Source organism: Filicampus tigris, chromosome 11, assembly GCF_054856515.1.
Source record: "Filicampus tigris isolate MCC_2025a chromosome 11, RoL_Ftig_1.0, whole genome shotgun sequence".
Taxonomy (NCBI): Eukaryota; Metazoa; Chordata; class Actinopteri; order Syngnathiformes; family Syngnathidae; genus Filicampus; species Filicampus tigris.
Window position 1 is genome coordinate 20906389 of NC_141227.1, and position 18445 is coordinate 20924833.

The following is an 18445-nucleotide window of genomic DNA, read 5'->3' on the forward strand; positions in this document are numbered from 1 at the left end:
ACGTCCTTTTTTTTTTTTTTTTTTTTTTTTGCTGGGCGAATGAGGAAGAGCAGGGAGGGAGGGGGTGGGGGGGGGGGGGGGAAGGAGGGTGGACGAGTGCGTGGCCGCGAGCCCACGAAGAGCTGCTGTCATTGGTTTTCTCAATGAGACATCAGCCCCCTCCCTCCCAAGAAAAGAAGAGAAGCCGAGCGAAGGGAGGCTTCGGCGGGCTAACGTCGCTCCATCCGGCCGCTTAACGCCACGCTTTACTCGGCTCATCCCAACAATTGGAGCCGGGGGTGGGGGGCGAGGACTCGAGGACGGACGGACGGACGGACGGGTTTTTTTTTTCTCCCCCTTCCCGTGGAGTCGACTTTTTTTCTTTTTTTTTTTTTTTTTCTTCTTCCAGGTGGTGTGCTGGGAAACTTGTCGCCGCAAGCATGAGCGACCTGGACGAGGACTTTGCCAAGATCCTGCTGCTCAAAGAGGAGAGGATCCGCGAGCTGGAGAGGCGTCTGCTGGACCGCGAGGAAGAGGTGCAGGAGCTCAAGAGGAAGCTGCACAAGTGCCAGTCGGTGCTGCCCAGCGCGCAACTTCTGGGCCCGAGGACCCGGCGCGCTCAGGGCATCTCGGCCGAGCCGCAGACCCACCAGGACGTGTCCAAGCACACCTTCCGCAAATACGCCAAAACCGACTGGTGAGCATCGCCACCTTCAACTTTCTCATGAATGGGGCGCTGAGTGGGTTAGGGGTGGGGGGATGGGGGGTGGGGGGGGTGATTGGGATGACGCAGCCCCTGTAAAAGGGCTCCTAATTGATCAGATCCATCACGCACGCTCCCCCGGGGGGCGTCCGGAGGAAGTGTGATGCATTATTGGCTTTTAGTAGCCCAAGTGCATGTCTGAGGATATTTAATACTCCATTAGAAGAAGACGACGGCGCACCGTGCCGGACCATATGCTTCCTGTCCTATTGGGAAAGCGCGCTTGAGCGTTTCTTCCAGTCCTCATATCCAGTTTAAAGGTCCATGTGCTCTAGTGCGCTCTGTTCAGTCAACTACAACAACAACTGAGTCATACTAGTCATATTTGTTTCGCTACTGGTGTCACTTTTGGCCTACTATTGCAACATTAAGCTGGAAATCAATCATGTTGAATAGACTTAAAAAGTTGTGTGAGCATTTATGTGTTATCCTTGAGATGCAGTTTAAGGTGCGTGTACTAGTACACTCTTTGTCCTGACGGTTAAGCACACTAGCAGAATAGTTCTCTTCATAGTAACGTTGTTTCCTCTAATGTAGTGTGACAATTGAAAGCCAGTTAAAGGTCCATACTAGTGCACTCTTTGTCCAAAAGACAAATCAGCGCACTAGTAGAATGATTAGGGCACACGAATCGAACGACAGTGTCTTACTAGTAATGTTATGTCCTCTAGTCGTTCCACTTTTGGCCTACTAGTACAACTATAGAAAGTCATATACAGTATATCCGGTTTAAGGTCCATGTACTAATGTGCTCTTTGTACTCACTAGTAAGACATTTCAGCGCACTAGTAAAATGAGAACACTAATAGAATGACGGTGTCTTACTACTTATGGAAAGCTGTTTAAGCATTTAAAAAAATATATATTCTTGATATCCATCTTTAGCTCCATTTACTAATATGCTGTTTCTACTTGTGAGACAATTCAAGTTACTAGTAGAACAACTGTCTTACTAGAAACATTTTTGCCACAATACCAGTGTCACTATTGGCCTACTAGTACAACTATGAAAAGCCGGTTGTATCCGGTCTCTGGTCATAGCTGAAGGTCCAAGCACTAGTATGCGCTTAGTCCTCACTAGTAAGACAATTCAGTACTAGTAGCACATTTTACCCACTACTGTTTAACATTTCTGCACATTTGTAGGACAACTTTGGAATACTAGTAGATGGCTATAAGTTTCTAGTGCAGCACAGTAGTTTACCAGGTAGTTATAATTGTAAACTAGTCAGTAAAAAGTGGGCCTAGTAGTGAAAATACATTACTAGCAGTGAATTGTGCTACTAGTGCGGACAGAGTATACTAAAACCTAAAAAATTCCAAAGTTGTGCTACTACTGTGCAAAAACGCCGTATCATAGTGGAAGGCGAAATGACAGTCGTTCTACTAGCAACTAATTGTCTTAGAAGTGAGGACAGAGCGTGTACTAGTGCACGTATCTGAACGCACGAGCGCTCAAAGGACATTCCATACTGCCCAGACCCCCCGCCCTCCTTTCATGTCGCCTTACGGCTTGTTTGGCCCCCCATGGGTGCCTTGACTTGTCACTTATCACCCACTAAGCATCAGAAATGGGCTTTAAATAGACATAGTGCAGGATTTGCAGTGCATTACGTTCGGTTCAAATCATTAGGTACACCCCCACAATCCTGTGCAGTTCCCCCCGCCCCCCATTGAGCCCAGGCACGCATTTTTTTTACATGTTAAAAAAAATGTTATGGCACGTTACTAAATAAGAATGTCATGAAAAGTTGCTGCGCAGTTTTTAATCGTGTACACTCTGCCATCTAGTGGAAGAGCATGTCGTTGTTTTGCTTGTCGCGCGACGTCACTAGCATAGATAGCTGAACAAAGACATGTATAGTAAATGAATATATTTCTTTAATTCAAAAGTTGAAATGGCAAAATATCATCACCGCAATTTATCCTATTGTTTTAGATAATAGTACAGTGTTGATATATAAAATTTCATTTAGCACGATAACAAATTGTAAATAAATACCTTTCTGATGCACATGATGATTTGCTAATGTGTGAAGCTAGTATGGCGCCAACTACTGCCGAGAACTTACATGATGTCATATATATATATATATATATATATATATATATATATATATATATATATATATATATATATATATATTTTTTGTTTTTTTTTGTTTTTGTTTTTGTTTTTGCCTTGAGTATCAGTGGCTGGTATTGGCACCCTCCTTACTACTCGATACTTTGAAATAAGGTCGTATCGGCCCAATACAGATACCTGGTATCGGTACTTGCCCATCCCTAATGATATTATGAGCTAGATATTGTTTTGTGAGTTACTCAGTAATATTACGTCGTTCAATCGCAATATTGTATTCACTTACAATACAGAATAGAATACATATACCAATGACAGAGTTTGACACTGTTTGTGTGAAACACAACAAACAAAAAATATGCTGCCCCTGGTGGCCGAGGAGCACAGTGCCCATTGAATTATCATGACGCACAAATATATTATATTATATTATATTATATATGTTATTTATGTTATTAATGTTAGTTTTTATAAAGTACAATAATGTAAAGTAGTATTACATTACAATTTATTTTTTGTAAATTTAAAAAAAAAATTTTTGGGGGGGGTGCAGGAACGAATTAATCGCATATACAATTATTAAACTTGTCAGGGAATGCTAGACTGTGGTAGCTAAACAAGTACCTCTCTTGATATGGTCAGTAAAAAAAAAATATATATGTGTATAAGATTAATAATGCTTTATTATCCCTTCTGTTCGATCCAGCTCTTGCATGTCCATTAGATTGCGCAAGGTGTACCTAATATTGCGACCAGTGAGCGTGCCTCAGCAAAGGAACCACCGCTAACTGGCGGGCGGTGCGGCTCCAATGTGTCCGATGAATGAATTTCAATCAAGGCAAAAGGACGCGCGGGGCAGGTCCTCATTTGCAAACTTTAATTGACGCTTGGACTGCGAGCGGCAGCAAGGGAAACTCCCCGGAGGCTTGTGGAGGCATACGAACGTACAGGACAAAATGTCTTTTGCGAGGCTGGGAAACGTTACAACATGAGGCCCCCGCGTGTAATCCTGCGCGTCCATATGCCGTCAAGCAAGAAACAAGCGCTGGTGACGTAACGTGTTTTCTCACTGCGGGCACCTGTGTCATACATGTCTGACATGATGTGATGCCCTCACACACACACACACACACACACACACACACACACACACACCAACCCCCGAGCCACCCTTCCTATATCCCGGCCTCGGAGCAGGCCGCGGCACCAGCCGTTATCGGATTACCGCCCGGTGGAGCGACGGATCCTGTTCCTATTGATCTGGATAGGAAAAGGGCTGAGCTTGAATGGATGGGGAGGTGAAATTTAAAGCCCAGAGGTGCTTTGAAGGACAGTGAGTGGGCTTTTTTTTTTTCATGGTGCCAGGATGTGTGCTGAGGGTAGTGGGGTCACAGCTGGAGTCTCTGGGTACCTGCTGAGTTCAACTTTGTTGAATCGTTGCCCTGTCCTCTGTTAGAAAGTGCTCCGGTTCAAAATAACTGCTTGGTCATTGGTAGTGTAGTATTTCACGGATTTTTTTTTTTTCATGCCTTATCCACGGTCAAAATGATATACGGGATCATATAGACGTTCAAATATACGTTGCTCAACTGTCAGCGGTACCGGGGCCTTCAGTGGGGACCGGAAGGAAAACTGAAATTGAAAAAACACGTTCATTAATGAAATAAAATAAAAAAAAATACAAATGCGTAGGAAAAACAAAAAACGAACTGAAACGACATCTTGCGTTGTTAAGCTAACTAATTATAGCGAAAATGTCCGTTGTTTTTGTCTTTGTCAATTGATATCATATGCTAGGTGAGCTAGCATCGTATATCCATCTATAACTTCTGGGCGGTATTTCCGACCCACGTGGTCCCAGTCCATCCCTTATCATCTTTGTGACCATCGGACACCATAAATGTCCATTGAATGAAAAACAAAAAAGAACAAATGAAAAAAAAAAAATGTTTGAAACAAGAAGCACGATAGATGAAGTTCATCATGTCAATTTGACTCATCTAAATGGCCTACAAACACATTTCAAATATGAAGATAAATGCTTCAAGTTAATTATGTTTATTTGGTGGTGGTCACATACGATATAGCTAACTGTATTGTACCTTAATCCAGTTTTGCGTGATGCGCAATTAGCACGCTTGTGCCCCCGTTGGGCTTCCATCGGAACATTCCCCAGGTACGCATATTTATTACTTTTGAGAGTGTACTATACTACCTTACGCTGTACGAGGTGGAAAATGTACTTACACTCTGTTTTGAAGTCAAAGTACTAAGTACAGATACTTGTGTCAATAGATTGAGTATATACTCAAGCAAACCTGGAAAATGTATACACTTAAAGTGTGTGTGTGTGTTTTTTTCTAATGGTTGCTAAGGGAAAAGTTTCCCCAATTGTGTTGCAAATGAATTCATACTCAAGGACTCTGTTGGAAAATAGTGCATTCCAGTTGCTTTTGTGCAAATGAGGTCTGTTTTTTTTTTTTTTTTTTTTTTTTCATTTTTGCTCAGATCAAATCCCTCTCGCTTTTTGCATCTTTTGTGTTTGCTCACACAACCCACTTGCCAAATTGTCCTCGTAAGCCATCACGTGGTGATTGCATGACAAGAGGCATGCCATCTCCTCTTGTTGTCGGTCGCCTGAGCCTCTACTTTTTTTTTTTTTTTTTAATACTTTAATCCAACACTAGAGGGCAGCTGTGCTCTTCATTTAGCCCCGTCTTAATAGCTCATCTTGTCTTAGGACATGTTACCCCCCCCCCCCGCTTTTCCCTTTTAGCAACCAAAACAAACAAACAAACAAACAAACAAAGCAGTTTATCCTCCTCGCCGGCATGTTGCCACCCATTCTCGCCTTTGTAATTGCGATTTTATTTTAAAGCCCACTAAGTCTCCATCTCGTCTGATTGGCCTTGACACTTTATTCCTCTGCTGAATTTGCACGGGAGATGACTTTGGAGATGTGCACATGAGGCTCAAGATGAGACCAGGGGATGTTTTACCGCTGCCTCCGACGATTGTTGTTGAATTTGAAAGGCCCAGGTACGAAGTTGTTACCTTTATAAATACATTCAAATCGATGCAAATTCTTCGATTTTAACGATAGAAGATAAAGGTAATGCTCACTTTTGAGGTATTCATTCACCCATGTGTTTTTTTCAACCCTTTGGCTCATTAGGGTCACGGCTAAGCTAAAATTTATACCAGCTGACTTTGGGTACACTCTAGACTGGCTGCCAGTCAATCGAGGGCCCATATGTACAGTGGAAATAAAAAGTCTACACACCCCTGTTCAAATGCCACGTTTTGTGTCATAAAAAATGAGACCAAGAAAAATCATGTCACAATCTCAAAACATTTTCTTACATGAACCAGACCTATAACCTCTACAACCCAACTGAATGTTTTTTTTTTCTTCTTTTTTACTTCTCGCGAGGGGATGTAAAAATAAACTTCCATACACATTTTCCCACGTTAGATTTTATTTTGGTCTGATGAGACAAAGGTTGAGCTTTTTGGCTGTAGTTTCTTGAACGGTTTGAAATACAAACAGAAAACATTCTAAGTTGTTGATTTCTACTTTCCCATTTGAAGATATTTTTTTTTTCCAATGCAGTTGAAAGTTTCGAAAGGTTTTATCTTGGTCTCATTTTTTTTTTTATATCACAAAAAGTTGGCATTTGGCCAAAGTACCTGGAGAAAACTCGCACAAACGGGCAGAACGAACAAACTCCACATAGGAAGGTTGGAGCCATGATTGAAACTCAGAACCTCAGAACTGAGGCTGACATGCAAGCCACAAGCTCACTGTACATCTCCAAATGACACTTATGGATACAGATTTATTATTAGATATTATGAGCATGAAATAACTCTTATTATTCTTATGACTATTTTTGAACTGTTAGTGTTTTGAAAATACCATTCCTGTGAGCCGTGTATGAATATGTGGCTCAGGTTGTTGATTGGTTGGTTGTCGCTGAAGTCATTTAGTGGGTTTATTGCTTGGTTAATTAATAAACAAGATGTCCAATCAGTTAGTTGTTTGGTTGATTACTTGGTAAGTTGAATCATTCATTTCTTGGTTCATTTGTCAGTGTTGTTACAGTAGTTAGCTGGTTGGTTGGTTACTTTGATAACGGATTTAATCATTCGTTGGTTGTCGCCATAGCTAGTTTAAGGTTTTTTTGGTGGGTTAACTATTTAAGTGGCTGATTGTCTGATCATCAAGTTTGCTGTTAGGTCGTTCATTTTGTTGCTAATTGCTTGGTTTGTTGTTGTTTGAGGGATTATTAAGTTTGGTATAATTAATTGTTTGGTTCAATTACTTCATTGATTAATGTGTTTGTGTTTTGTTAGATTGTTGGAAAGTTAATTTGTTGGTGAACATGCTGGTTGATGGTCTGATTAGTTCGTAGGTTGGATACTTTTGTTAGTTGTTTCATTAATTAGCTGTTTGCCTCGTGCTGTCTGGTTTGTTGCCTGCTCGGTTCGTTTGTTTATTGATGACTAGGAAGTGTATTCCTCGCCGAGTTGCTTGCTAAATGTGTTGTTTGATTGATTTACTTTCCGCCGTGATACGTGCTCTCGAAAATGAAATGTATGGATGGATGAATCGCTTGTATTGGTTTCCATTGGCTTGCGATCAGGTGAATTCTGCGACGGAACCCCGACGTTGTAATTGCAATCATCACCGTCTTAATTTGCATTCATTCGCAACGACGAGCCGATGCTGCACCGCCCCTCGGGTTCCTGTAGGCGCCCTTCTCTGCATGCGGCTCCCTTGCCTGAAGTGCACCGAAGGCAACGAGGAGGCGGAGGAGGAGGGAGAGGAAGAGAACGAGAGGAAGGCAGAGGGAGAGGGAGCGAAACCGAGAGAGACCCCGGTGCAAACTTTGCGCGGTTGGGACCAAGCCCGGCATGTCAGCCGCGGGATCCTGCGCGCGTAGCACCGCGTAAACGGACTTGGAGGGGTGTTCCCAAAAAAGAAAAAAGAAAAGAAAAGGAAAGAGGGAAAGGAGGCGCAGGCTGTTGATGCCGGATAAAGTTTGCGCGCGGCGCGGCAGAGCAGAGGAGCGAGGACACCAACGCGAGTGGAAACTTGACGCCGACATGGGCACCCTGCGCGATCTGCAGTACGCGCTCCAGGAGAAGATCGAGGAGCTGCGCCAGCGCGACGCGCTCATCGACGAGCTGGAGCTGGAGCTCGACCAGAAGGACGAGCTGATCCAGAGGCTGCAGAACGAGCTGGACAAGTACCGCTCGGTCATCAAGCCGGCCACGCAGCAGGTCCAGAAGCAGAGCGAGCTGCACTCGGAGCAGCAGCGCACCAAGAGGCAGGCCATCTCGGCCGAGCCCACCGCCTTCGACATCCACGATCTCAGCCACGTCACGCTGCCTTTCTACCCCAAAAGCCCACAGTAGGTGATCCCCCCCCCCCGCCGCTCATCCCCCCCCCTCCCCTTCCACGACCCGTCGTCTGACTGAGCTGGCTGTTGCACTCGAGCTTGGTGGTGCGTAATGCTGCGGGTGGCGCAGCAGGTGGAGCACCTGTAGGACGAGCTTGCGTTAAAAGTCGCCTTTGACTCAAAGATGATTATTTTAGAACAATGTGATTTCATATCGCGTCTTCTTAGTAAGGCGTCTCATTGTTTGAGGCCGTCATGGGTAATTAAGGCACAATTCATCGTCGCATGGTTCGGTAGGCTACGTTTTGGTGAATGATTTGATTGAGTGTGTAGGCTGTGATGGAATGTATCCATACATTTTCTACACCGCTTATCCCTTTCAGGGTTGCAGTTGAGCCGGAGCCTATGCCCACTTTTAGGGCAAATGGCGGACAAAGCCGGACTTGTCGCCAGTCAATCCTAGGGCACACAGAGAGACGGACAGCCAGTCACAATCGTATTCACTGTCACTGAGCGGGAACTGAACACACTCTGTCTGCACCAGTCAGGTGAATGCGCCACTACAACATCTGTGGGAAGTAACAAAGCAGAAAAACGTCATCGCCGTAATCTCCTAAAAAGAAGAAAATTGCATTTTCCTAAAAAGTTGGCAAATAATGAATGTTGCACATTCAAAAGAAAACCATGGCCACTGCACTTTCCTAAAAAGAAGACAAACCGGAAATATTGTCCTGTCTTGAAAAGAACACAAACCACGGATGGTGTTCTTTCCGAAAAAGAAGGCAAACCATGGATGTTGCATTTTCATAGAAAGAAGACAAAGCAGAAATGCTCTCCTTTCCTAAAAGGAAGACGCATCACAGATGTTGTTCTTTCCTGAATAGAAGACAAATCATGTATGTTGCACACCATGGAGGTTGTACTTTTATAAAAAAGAAGACAAACCAAACATGTTGCCCTTTCCGAAAAAGAAGACAAACCACAAGTGTTGTTCTTTCAATGAAAAGTTGACAAGCAAGCGCGTTGCACTCTCCTACTTTGTAACAAGAAGACAGACCATGGATGTTCCACTTTCCTTTAAAGAAGACAAACGAGACATGTTGTACCTGCCTAAAGAGAAGACAAAACAGAAATGCTCTCCTTTCCTAAAAAAAGACACATCACAGATGTTGCTCTTTCCTAAAAGGAAGACAAATCATGGATGTTGCACTTTTAGAAGACAAACCATGCATTTTATACTTTTCCTTTATTGAGAAAAGGCACATCGGAAAAAAAAATTCACCGCGCACCACTTAGCAAAACGGTTCACAAAAAAGTGAATATCATCGCTGTCCAGTGAAAAACACATGTCCAGTTTTGGGAGAAAAAAAAAAAATCACGTTAATGCGATGTCTGTAACGCGGAAACACCATTCATGTAAGAATAAGAAAATTGAAAAAAAAAAAATGGACATATGTGTTTTTCACAGGACAGCGATGATATTCCCTTTTTTGCGAATCGTTTTGCTAAGTGAATTTTTTTTCCGATGTGCCTTTTCACAATCAAGGTTGAGAAACTGGATTAGTCTGTCCGTCTGACATTGGCGCATTGTGCGGAGAAGAATATGGTCAGTCAGGCAAGTCGTTCAAGGGTCATTAAAAGGAATCGAACCAGGGATCTGTGGGTGACAGGTCACATAATTGACCACTCATCCACATCTGTGCCCAAACTGCCTGTTTCGGTCGCGGCGGAAGGTGAAAGGCGAACGAGGGATCTTACGGGAAGCGGACAAAAGCAGTCTGATTCAGCGCGGGAGAATTTTCCACATGCTGGCAGCAGATTTAGTGGAGGGCTTTTTTGGAAGGGTTGAAGTGTGCCAAAGCGTATTTTAAACAAACTGCCAGTATGCTGACGAAGAGTTCTCGCAGGCCCCCGCTGCGTGTTTACCTGAAGGTTTGACTATCTCTCCTCCTTTAAGACTCCCTCCTTCTTTCACGCTCTCTCCGTTTGGCCCCTTGCGTCAGCCGAGCTGACAAAAGGTTCCGGTTTGCCTTGCGCTGATCTACTGCGGCCTGATTATAACATTTCTGATTTTTCAATTAAAAAAAAAAAAATAATGATGTGAGCCCACTCAATTTGCAATTTGTTACAAATAACCGTAACAATTTGTTAATTTCATTAATTAGTTGCTGAGTTAACGGGTTCTCTGTCCACTTTTCTGTTAATTGGTTTGTCAATTGATTGGGTAGTTGGTTGATCAAGTAGTTAAATAATTGGTGCTCATGTTAATTCTTGAGTTTGTTGGGTGCTTTGTTGATAGTTAGTTAATTGCGTGGTTGGATGGTTGTGTGGTTAGTTATTATGATTTTAGATTTTTAGTTTATTGATTGATTTCTTGGTCGGTGGCTCGGTGGCTATTAGGTTGGTTGTATGGTTATTTTCAGGTTTGTTTGGTAAGGTAGGAAGTTTGCTCATTAGTTAACTGGTTGGTCCATATGCTGGTTTGTTGCTGAATAATAAGAATAAGAATAAGAATGCCTTTATTGATCCCACAGTGGGGAAATTTTCATTGTTACAGTAGCAAAGATATAGGTCACACAGGGGCGGCGGCATAATGTGGCCATTAATGTATAACATTGACGGCAAACATTTAGAATCAAACCTATGTAGATATACGCAGTAACATGTGTATATACACATGTGTATACACACCAACCTACATCTACATAAAAAATATGAGGAACACTCATTTCGGCCTGTACATAGTACAGAGGAAAAAATACTCTAAGTGACAGTGCTGCAGTGCTGTAGTGAAATGTAAGGAACAGCATTGGATAAAAATAAAACTAGACTAACAGTAGTGGGGAATGTTGAGTATTGCACGGTATTACAGTAGTGGGGAATATTGGGTATTGCACGATACGAGCTCAGGTGCAGGACTGCACAATTGCACTAATGACCGCCAGTTTGTAGAGACTACACAATGTTCTTGTTAAAGAGTCTGACAGCAGCAGGCAAGAAGGAACGGCGGAATCTCTCCTTTGCACAGCGAGGGTGTAACAGTCTGTCACTGAAGGTGCTGTGGAGTGCTGTTAGGGTGCCCTGGAGGGGGTGGTCCGGGTTGCCCAGCATTGATGACAGCTTGGCCAACATCCTCCTGTCCCCCACCGAGTCCACAGAGTCCAGGGAGCAGCCCAGGACAGAGCCGGCCCTCTTGACCAGTTTGTCCAGCCGCTTCTTGTCCCGGGCCGAGACGCCGCCTGCCCAGGTGACCACTCCCTGGAAGATGACCGATGCAACCACCGAGTCATAAAAGTTCCTGAGGAGTGTCCCCTGAACCCCAAAAGACCTCAGTCTCCTGAGTAGGAAGAGTCTGCTCTGACTCTTCCTATAGAGGGCGTCTGTGTTGTCGCACCAGTCCAGTTTATTGTTCAGATGAACACCCAGGTACTTGTAAGTTGAGACTCTCTCAACATCTGTTCCCCGGATGTTCACTGGTGCAGGTGAAGAGTGCTGGCGCCTACCGAAATCCACCACCATTTCTTTGGATTTCCCCGCATTGATCAGGAGGCGGTTCTGCTGGCACCAGTCCACAAAACCCTGAGTAAGTTCTCTGTACTCCCGATCATCTCCGCCTGTGATGAGGCCGACAATCGCAGAGTCGTCAGAGAACTTCTGCAGGTGACAGGTAGGGGTGTTGTAGTTGAAGTCCGAGGTGTAGAGGGTGAACAGGAAGGGAGCCAAGACAGTTCCCTGTGGGGCCCCCGTGCTGCAGAGGAGTACGTCAGACACACAGTCCTGTGTCCTCACATACTGTGGCCGGTTTGTGAGGTAGTCCTGGATCCATGTGGTGAGGTGGTGCGCCACCCCCGCCCGCTCCAGCTTGTCTCCCAGTAGGGTGGGCTGGATGGTGTTGAAAGCACTGGAGAAATCAAAGAACATGATCCTCACAGTGCTCCCCGCCTTCTCCAGGTGGGAGAGTGAAGTGTGGAGGAGGTAGATGATGGCATCATCCACACTGATGCCAGGCTGGTATGCGAACTGGAGTGGGTCCATTGAGGAGCTCACCAGGGGGCGCAGGTGGACAAGGACCAGTCTCTCCAGGGTCTTCATCAGGTGAGACGTCAGCGCCACCGGTCTGAAGCTGTTGAGCTCCTTCGGGTGGGGGGTCTTTGGCACCGGGACCAGGCAGGATGTTTTCCATAGCTGGGGGACCCTGCCCAGCTTCAGGCTCAGGTTGAACATGTGCTGGACAATTCCACACAGCTGGTCTGCGCAGGATTTGAGGAGCTGGGGGCTGATGCCATCTGGACCCGCTGCCTTCCTCGCCTTCATCTTCTTCAGCTGGTTCCTCACCTGAGATGTTGTGAAGGCCAAGGCTGGACAGGAAGGAGTGGTGGCTATCTGGTGTAGCTGGGAGCTGGAGACTGTGGAGAAAAGAGGGGAGGGGGTGACACGCCCAGCAGGAGGAGTAGGTGGAGACTGCAGCAGGAGAGACGGAGTGGAGGCAGGCATCTGATCGAACCTATTGAAAAAGAGATTTAGCTCATTTGCCCACTGCAGGTCCCCCCCAGTCCGGGTCTTGGGTTGTCCGTGGCCTGAGATGGTCTTCAGGCCCCTCCAGACTCCCCTGGCGTTATTCTGCAGCAGCTGCTCCTCCATCCTCTTCCTGTAGGACCTTTTCCCCTCTCTGATCCTCCTCCTCAGCTGGCGCTGCACAGTCCTCCGCTCCTCTATGTTGCCTGACGCAAAAGCCCTCCTCTTCTCCTTCAGGAGAGCTTTTATGTCTGGTGTGATCCAGGGTTTGTTGTTGGAGAAACACCTTACTGTCCTGGTGGGTATGGTGTTCTCCATGCAGAAATTTATATAGTCTGTAACAGTGTCCGTTAGACTACTAATGTCTTCCCCGTGAGCATCGCTGAATACTTCCCACACAGTTGTGCTGAAGCAGTCCTTTAAGGCCTCCTCGGCCTCTCCAGACCATCTCTGAACCGTGCGGGTCACAGCTGGCTGCCTGCGGACCAGAGGTTTGTACACAGACTGGAGAGCCACCAGGTTGTGATCAGCTTTGCCCAGCGGGGGGAGGGGCAGTGATGTGTATGCCTCCTTGGTGTTGGCATAGAAAAGGTCCAGTGTTTTATTGTCTCTGGTGTGGCAGGTGACATACTGTGTGAATGAAGGCAGAGAGGAGGAAGGGGAGGCATGATTGAAGTCACCGGAGATGAGTACCAGGGCATTTGGGTGCTGTGTTTGTAGCCTGCTCACTGCTGCAGTCAAGACATCACAGGCTGTGTCGCTGCTGGCAGCTGGTGGGACGTAGACAGTCACCGCGATCACGTGACTAAACTCTCGCGGGATGTAGAATGGCCTCATGCCAACAGCTAGCAGCTCAATATCCCTGCTGCAAAGCTGCTCCTTAATCGTGATGTGCCCAGGATTACACCATCTATCGTTCACAAACACAGCCAGCCCTCCTCCTTTCCTCTTTCCACTCTCCAGCGTCCTGTCCGCGCGTATGATTTGGAAGCCGTCCAATTCTACGACCGCGTTCGGTGTTAGCGTTGTTAGCCACGACTCCGTGAATAGCATCAGGCTAGCCTCCCGGAAGTCCCTCTCGTGCCGGGTAAGCGCCGCTAGCTCGTCCATCTTGTTGGGGAGCGATCTAACATTCCCCATGATAACAGACGGGAGGACGGGATGGTATCGTCTCCTCCTTTCCCTGCGTTTAACCCCCGCACGAGATCCCCGTCTCTTCCTCCTCAGCTCACGGGGGATATCGGGTCTCGCCCCGGGAGCCGGCGCATGGTTAGCACGGAGTGCTAACAGCTGATTCCGGCTGTAAACAATGGGGGCTCGGCTCCGAGCCAAGTCGCCGGACACGATCGCGCAAAAAATAGCCATCAGCAGCAGCAAGAATACCGCAGTTTGGGTGTCCATTGCTACGCAAGTTACGACTATCAATTATACGAAAAAGGTATGAGGTAGAGTAATATTAAAGAACAAAAACACACGAAAAGGCTCACCGATGAGCCGGAGCTACTGTAGCGGGCTGCCACTCGCGCGGCGCCGGAAGTCTTTCCTCATTAATTATTAATTGGTTTGCTTTCTGCTTAGTTAGTTGTTTGGCAGATTAACAATTTAGATATTTTGTTTGTTAATTGGTTTATTTATTGGTTGCTATCATTGCTGGTCCAAGTAGTTAATCGCTTGGTTGTCCGGCTAATTAGTTTGTTAGTTGTTTTGCGTACTGTTTAGTTAATTGCTTGGTTACCTGGTTGCTTGTTTAGTTAATTGGTTGGCTGTTAGCCATTGGCTAATATGTTGTTTTGTTTGTTTATTTTATTTTGTGGTTAGTTCTTACATTTTTTGTGGGAAGATTTGTAATTTAGAATTAATTGGTTCAGTTATTGGTTGGCTAGTTGGGCGGTCAATGAATTGATTGAGTTGTTGCCTGGTTAATATATTCGTTGATTGTTTTGCTTATTAGTCGCCTAGTTATTTGGTTACTTGATTGATTGGTTTGTTGTGTGAGTGGTTAATAGGTCCACTCTCTGCTTAGTTTGTTGGTTGATGGATTAGTTATTACCGGTATTTGTTCTTTTAGTTAGTTCACTTATTTAATTCTTAGTTAGTTGAGGAAGTAATTAATTGGGTGCTTCTCGTTAATCAGTTGTTGGTTAGTTTTCTGGTTGATAGTTTGGTTGCTGTGTGGTTATAGTTAATGAGTTGGTTGGTGGTCCAAGTTGGAGTGAGTGTTGATTCACTCAGTGAATTCCGAAAGGAGTTGAAGGATGTCGAAAGAGTTTCTGTTTAAAGAAGTGAGTTGAACAGGAAGTTCATGTTTAAAAAAAAAAAAAAAATGTATATATATATATATTATTAGTTTTTTTCCATAGAGACTTAACATGGGAGATCTTACACAACCTCTCTCCACTGTTAATCCTGCCAGTGCATTGATAGCAGGATGGTCGCTAAGAGACACATCCTTGCAGAGGTTTGATTTATTTATTTATTTTTGAAATAAGTGAATGCAAATGTAAAATAGATCTGCTGTACTCACAAAAATGGAACGTTTTTCTCTCCAGGTATTTTTTTTTTTTTTTTTTTAACGCAGCTTACAGAAAAGAACAACAACAAAGCAGCTCACTGATACGTCTGCACAGAGAAAGCGAAGAGAACACAAACACTAGGAGGAGATGCCTCATCTAAAAACATGCCAACTGTCAAAAAAAAAAAAAGTAAACAAAGCTTGTAGAATGTCATTAACAGCAAAGTTCATTATTGTTTGGAGCATCTTAAAGGTCACTACTGAGTCTGCGTTGGAACTGTTTCCCCCTCCCGTTTATCTTGAGCGCTTTATTTGGCTTTAAACTTTCATAAATAAATGCAAGAGTCTGGACGCGGCCCTGGAATGTGAGATAAGGACAACTCGCTCGAATGAAAATTTCATTACAATAATCATTTGCGCACTAAACCTTTTATCATGTGTGCCTTTACCATTAAGAGACGGCCCACTCGGGCTTTTAGTGACATCCTGATGGCATATTTCTCTTTATTATAACGCCGGTAAATGATTCCCCCTCTCTTCTAAATTCGGGCTTAGTTTTTGAGGGCTGGATCAACAGTTTACTTTGAGCAGCTTCCTTTGGTAGCCTTTTAAGGCCAGTAACCATATTTGGTAACTTGAGTGGAAAATGGCTGACGATCATGATAAGCATTGACTTTCTCCCAGCTAATCAGCAAAAACAATTAGATAGAATCAAACAAAGTGCAATGCTCTGATATGTCATTTTTAATTTCCCATAAACAACATAGTCCATCCTAGGTGAGAGATGTTCATCAAATCATTTAAATATTCTACAGGTAAAATGTCATGCCGCTCCCCCCAAAAAAGGATGAAAAAGCAAATGTGGGGCTGATCCTTGAGACTGAGTTGAAGTCTCACGAGATTTGCTGACATCAAATGACGTGGTGATGGTTTGAAAGGTTTGTTTGGTTTTTGATTTTTCAAAATTAAAAAAAAAATAAAATAAATTAAAAATACAGGATTGATCATTTTGTATTTTTAAAAAAATGGCAAATTTATATTTATTAAAAAAAACATACCATCGATGCTTTTAAATTAAACAATTATTGATTTGTTTAAATAAAAATAGCTGCAACAATATTGGTCATTCTTCGCATATGATAAAGAATATATGTATAATATATTTCCTCATTGGGGTGGGGGGGGGTTGCTATTTGCATAAACATGCTCTTATTCACTAAATGGCATTCAATTTATCTTCGTCCATGTCCCCCCCCCAGTATCATCATAAAAACCTTTAGCATTGTGATGTCCTTTGATCATGCCTGTTGCGTTTGGCTGAGTGTGCCTGTTTTCCTTTTAGTTGCCTCACACCCACTCCATCTTTGTTACGAGACCCACAGAGACGCGAGCTCCGCAAGCATCCGTCCTCTTCTCCCTTCCACTTTATCCCCCGGAGCCTCCCCCACTTTTAACACCACCCCTCTAATGTCCCCCGCTTTTAAAATAGCATAGTTTGTCCTTTTAAGGAAAGCCCGACTTGCACGGCTTAAACATTGCCATGCAGTCCAATACATCACCCTCAACAAAAAAAGAGGAAGGCTGCTTTTTTCTTCCCTTTTTATTGGCGTCTGCTCAGTGTTGCCCCAAGAGGCCAAACATATAAATGTGAAGAGGCGACAAACCTCCCGAGTGTAACAAGGGTAATGAGGCGCATTTCCACAGGCTCTTGAAGCAGAAAATAATAGATTTCCAATGTTTTGCCACTTTATCTTTCACATTCTGCCTTACCTCACTCACCATGTCCCCTTTAACAAGGTCGTCAGCATCAAATCCCTTCAATGAGTCCCCATGCCCTGCTGAGGAATTAAAAAAAAAAAAAAAGACACTGTAAAATAAAAATAGAAGCGACGCCCGCATCAGCAGAAATCTCCGAGGACGATCTTCGGCGTCGTTCTCAGGAGCTTTAAACGCCCACCACAAAGACACGAGTCAGCTTTTAGAGAGTGGGTGGGGGGATCAAAAGCTTTTTTGCAGGTGACAATGTGCCAAACGCGATATATAGACGGATACGCCTCGCGAAACGGATGCACACCTGAGATAAGATCGAGTGAAATGAGATGAGATGAAACAAAAACAAAACAAAAAATGAGATGAGCGGAGGGGACGGAAAATGACACGAGATCATCTAACAGAGGGTCAAATGAAATCGGATAAGATAAGGGAAAGGAGGTATTGCTGTATTGGACTTTAGGAAAGATAAAAGACACACGGTTGGAGGAGAGGGGTGAGATGACATCTTAGATGAGAATGTGCAATTTCTAGAAGTCTGCAGGATGCCGCAAGATGGGGCCGAGCCCTGAAACGGAGTCGTTGGTGTCAAGCGATTCTCGACTTAGGGTAGGAAATAAAATAGATACATGTGATCTCATCTCATTTCTTTTTATCTTTTGAGATGGCTTGAGATGTGGTCGAGTAGGCCATGAGGGAGGATTAAATGTCCTGACATTCAAAAAATAAAATAAAATACAGTCGATAACATGGTCTCATCTCAGTTAACCTCATGTAAAAAGAAAAACTGAGATGAGGAAAGATGAGGTAAATTAACATCCCGTCTTATTTTATCGTAATTTATGTAGTAAAATCAAATGAGTTGAGATTAGTTGAGGTTGAAGTGAGTTAGGAGCTTAGTTTGGACAAAAGTAGTGCCTTTGCCTCCATCTTGTGGCATATTGGTGCCAACATTATGATAATAATGTTAGTTGAGGAGCTTTATTTGGATAAAAGTAGCACTTTGTCACCACCTTGGAGCCCCTTGTTGCCAAGGAACTATGCTAAAGTGAGTTGAGCATCTTCAGTCAGACAAAAGTTGTGCTTTCGTGCCATCTTGTGACATCTTGCTGCCACGCCACTATGTTGAAGTGAGTTGAGGAGCTTTATCTAGATAAAAGAAGTACTCTGCCACGATTCGTTGACATCTATAGGCAGGGAACAGTAGCTTAATCCTCAAGTGTACATTTACATTAAAACATTTGCATTTGGAGTGAGAAGAGTACAGTTAAGACTTCGCATCATCAGCCATGTAAAACATTATCTTGGTAAGTTATCATTTAAAGCGGAAGTCAACGCCAAACATACTTTTTTTAAGAATATGTTCTATGCAGGCCCACTAGTTGAAACACAGCAATCTGATTAATGTTGTGTTTGTG

The 18445-nt window shown here is 44.1% G+C and overlaps 1 protein-coding gene across 2 annotated transcripts in view; it reads left to right on the plus strand.

Moving 5' to 3' along the window:
• Positions 1–286: 286 nt before the first annotated feature.
• LOC147140106 (cGMP-dependent protein kinase 1) overlaps positions 287–18445 on the plus strand; it is a 100592-nt gene continuing 82433 nt past the window's right edge. The window contains exon 1 of one of the 2 annotated variants that reach the window (XM_086045157.1): positions 287–676. In XM_086045157.1, the coding sequence (XP_085901283.1) occupies positions 420–676 (257 nt within the window). In that variant the 5' untranslated portion in view covers positions 287–419. Of the gene's footprint in view, positions 677–7689; positions 8243–18445 lie in introns of those variants that run through there. The other variant, XM_086045156.1, reaches the window with a different exon arrangement.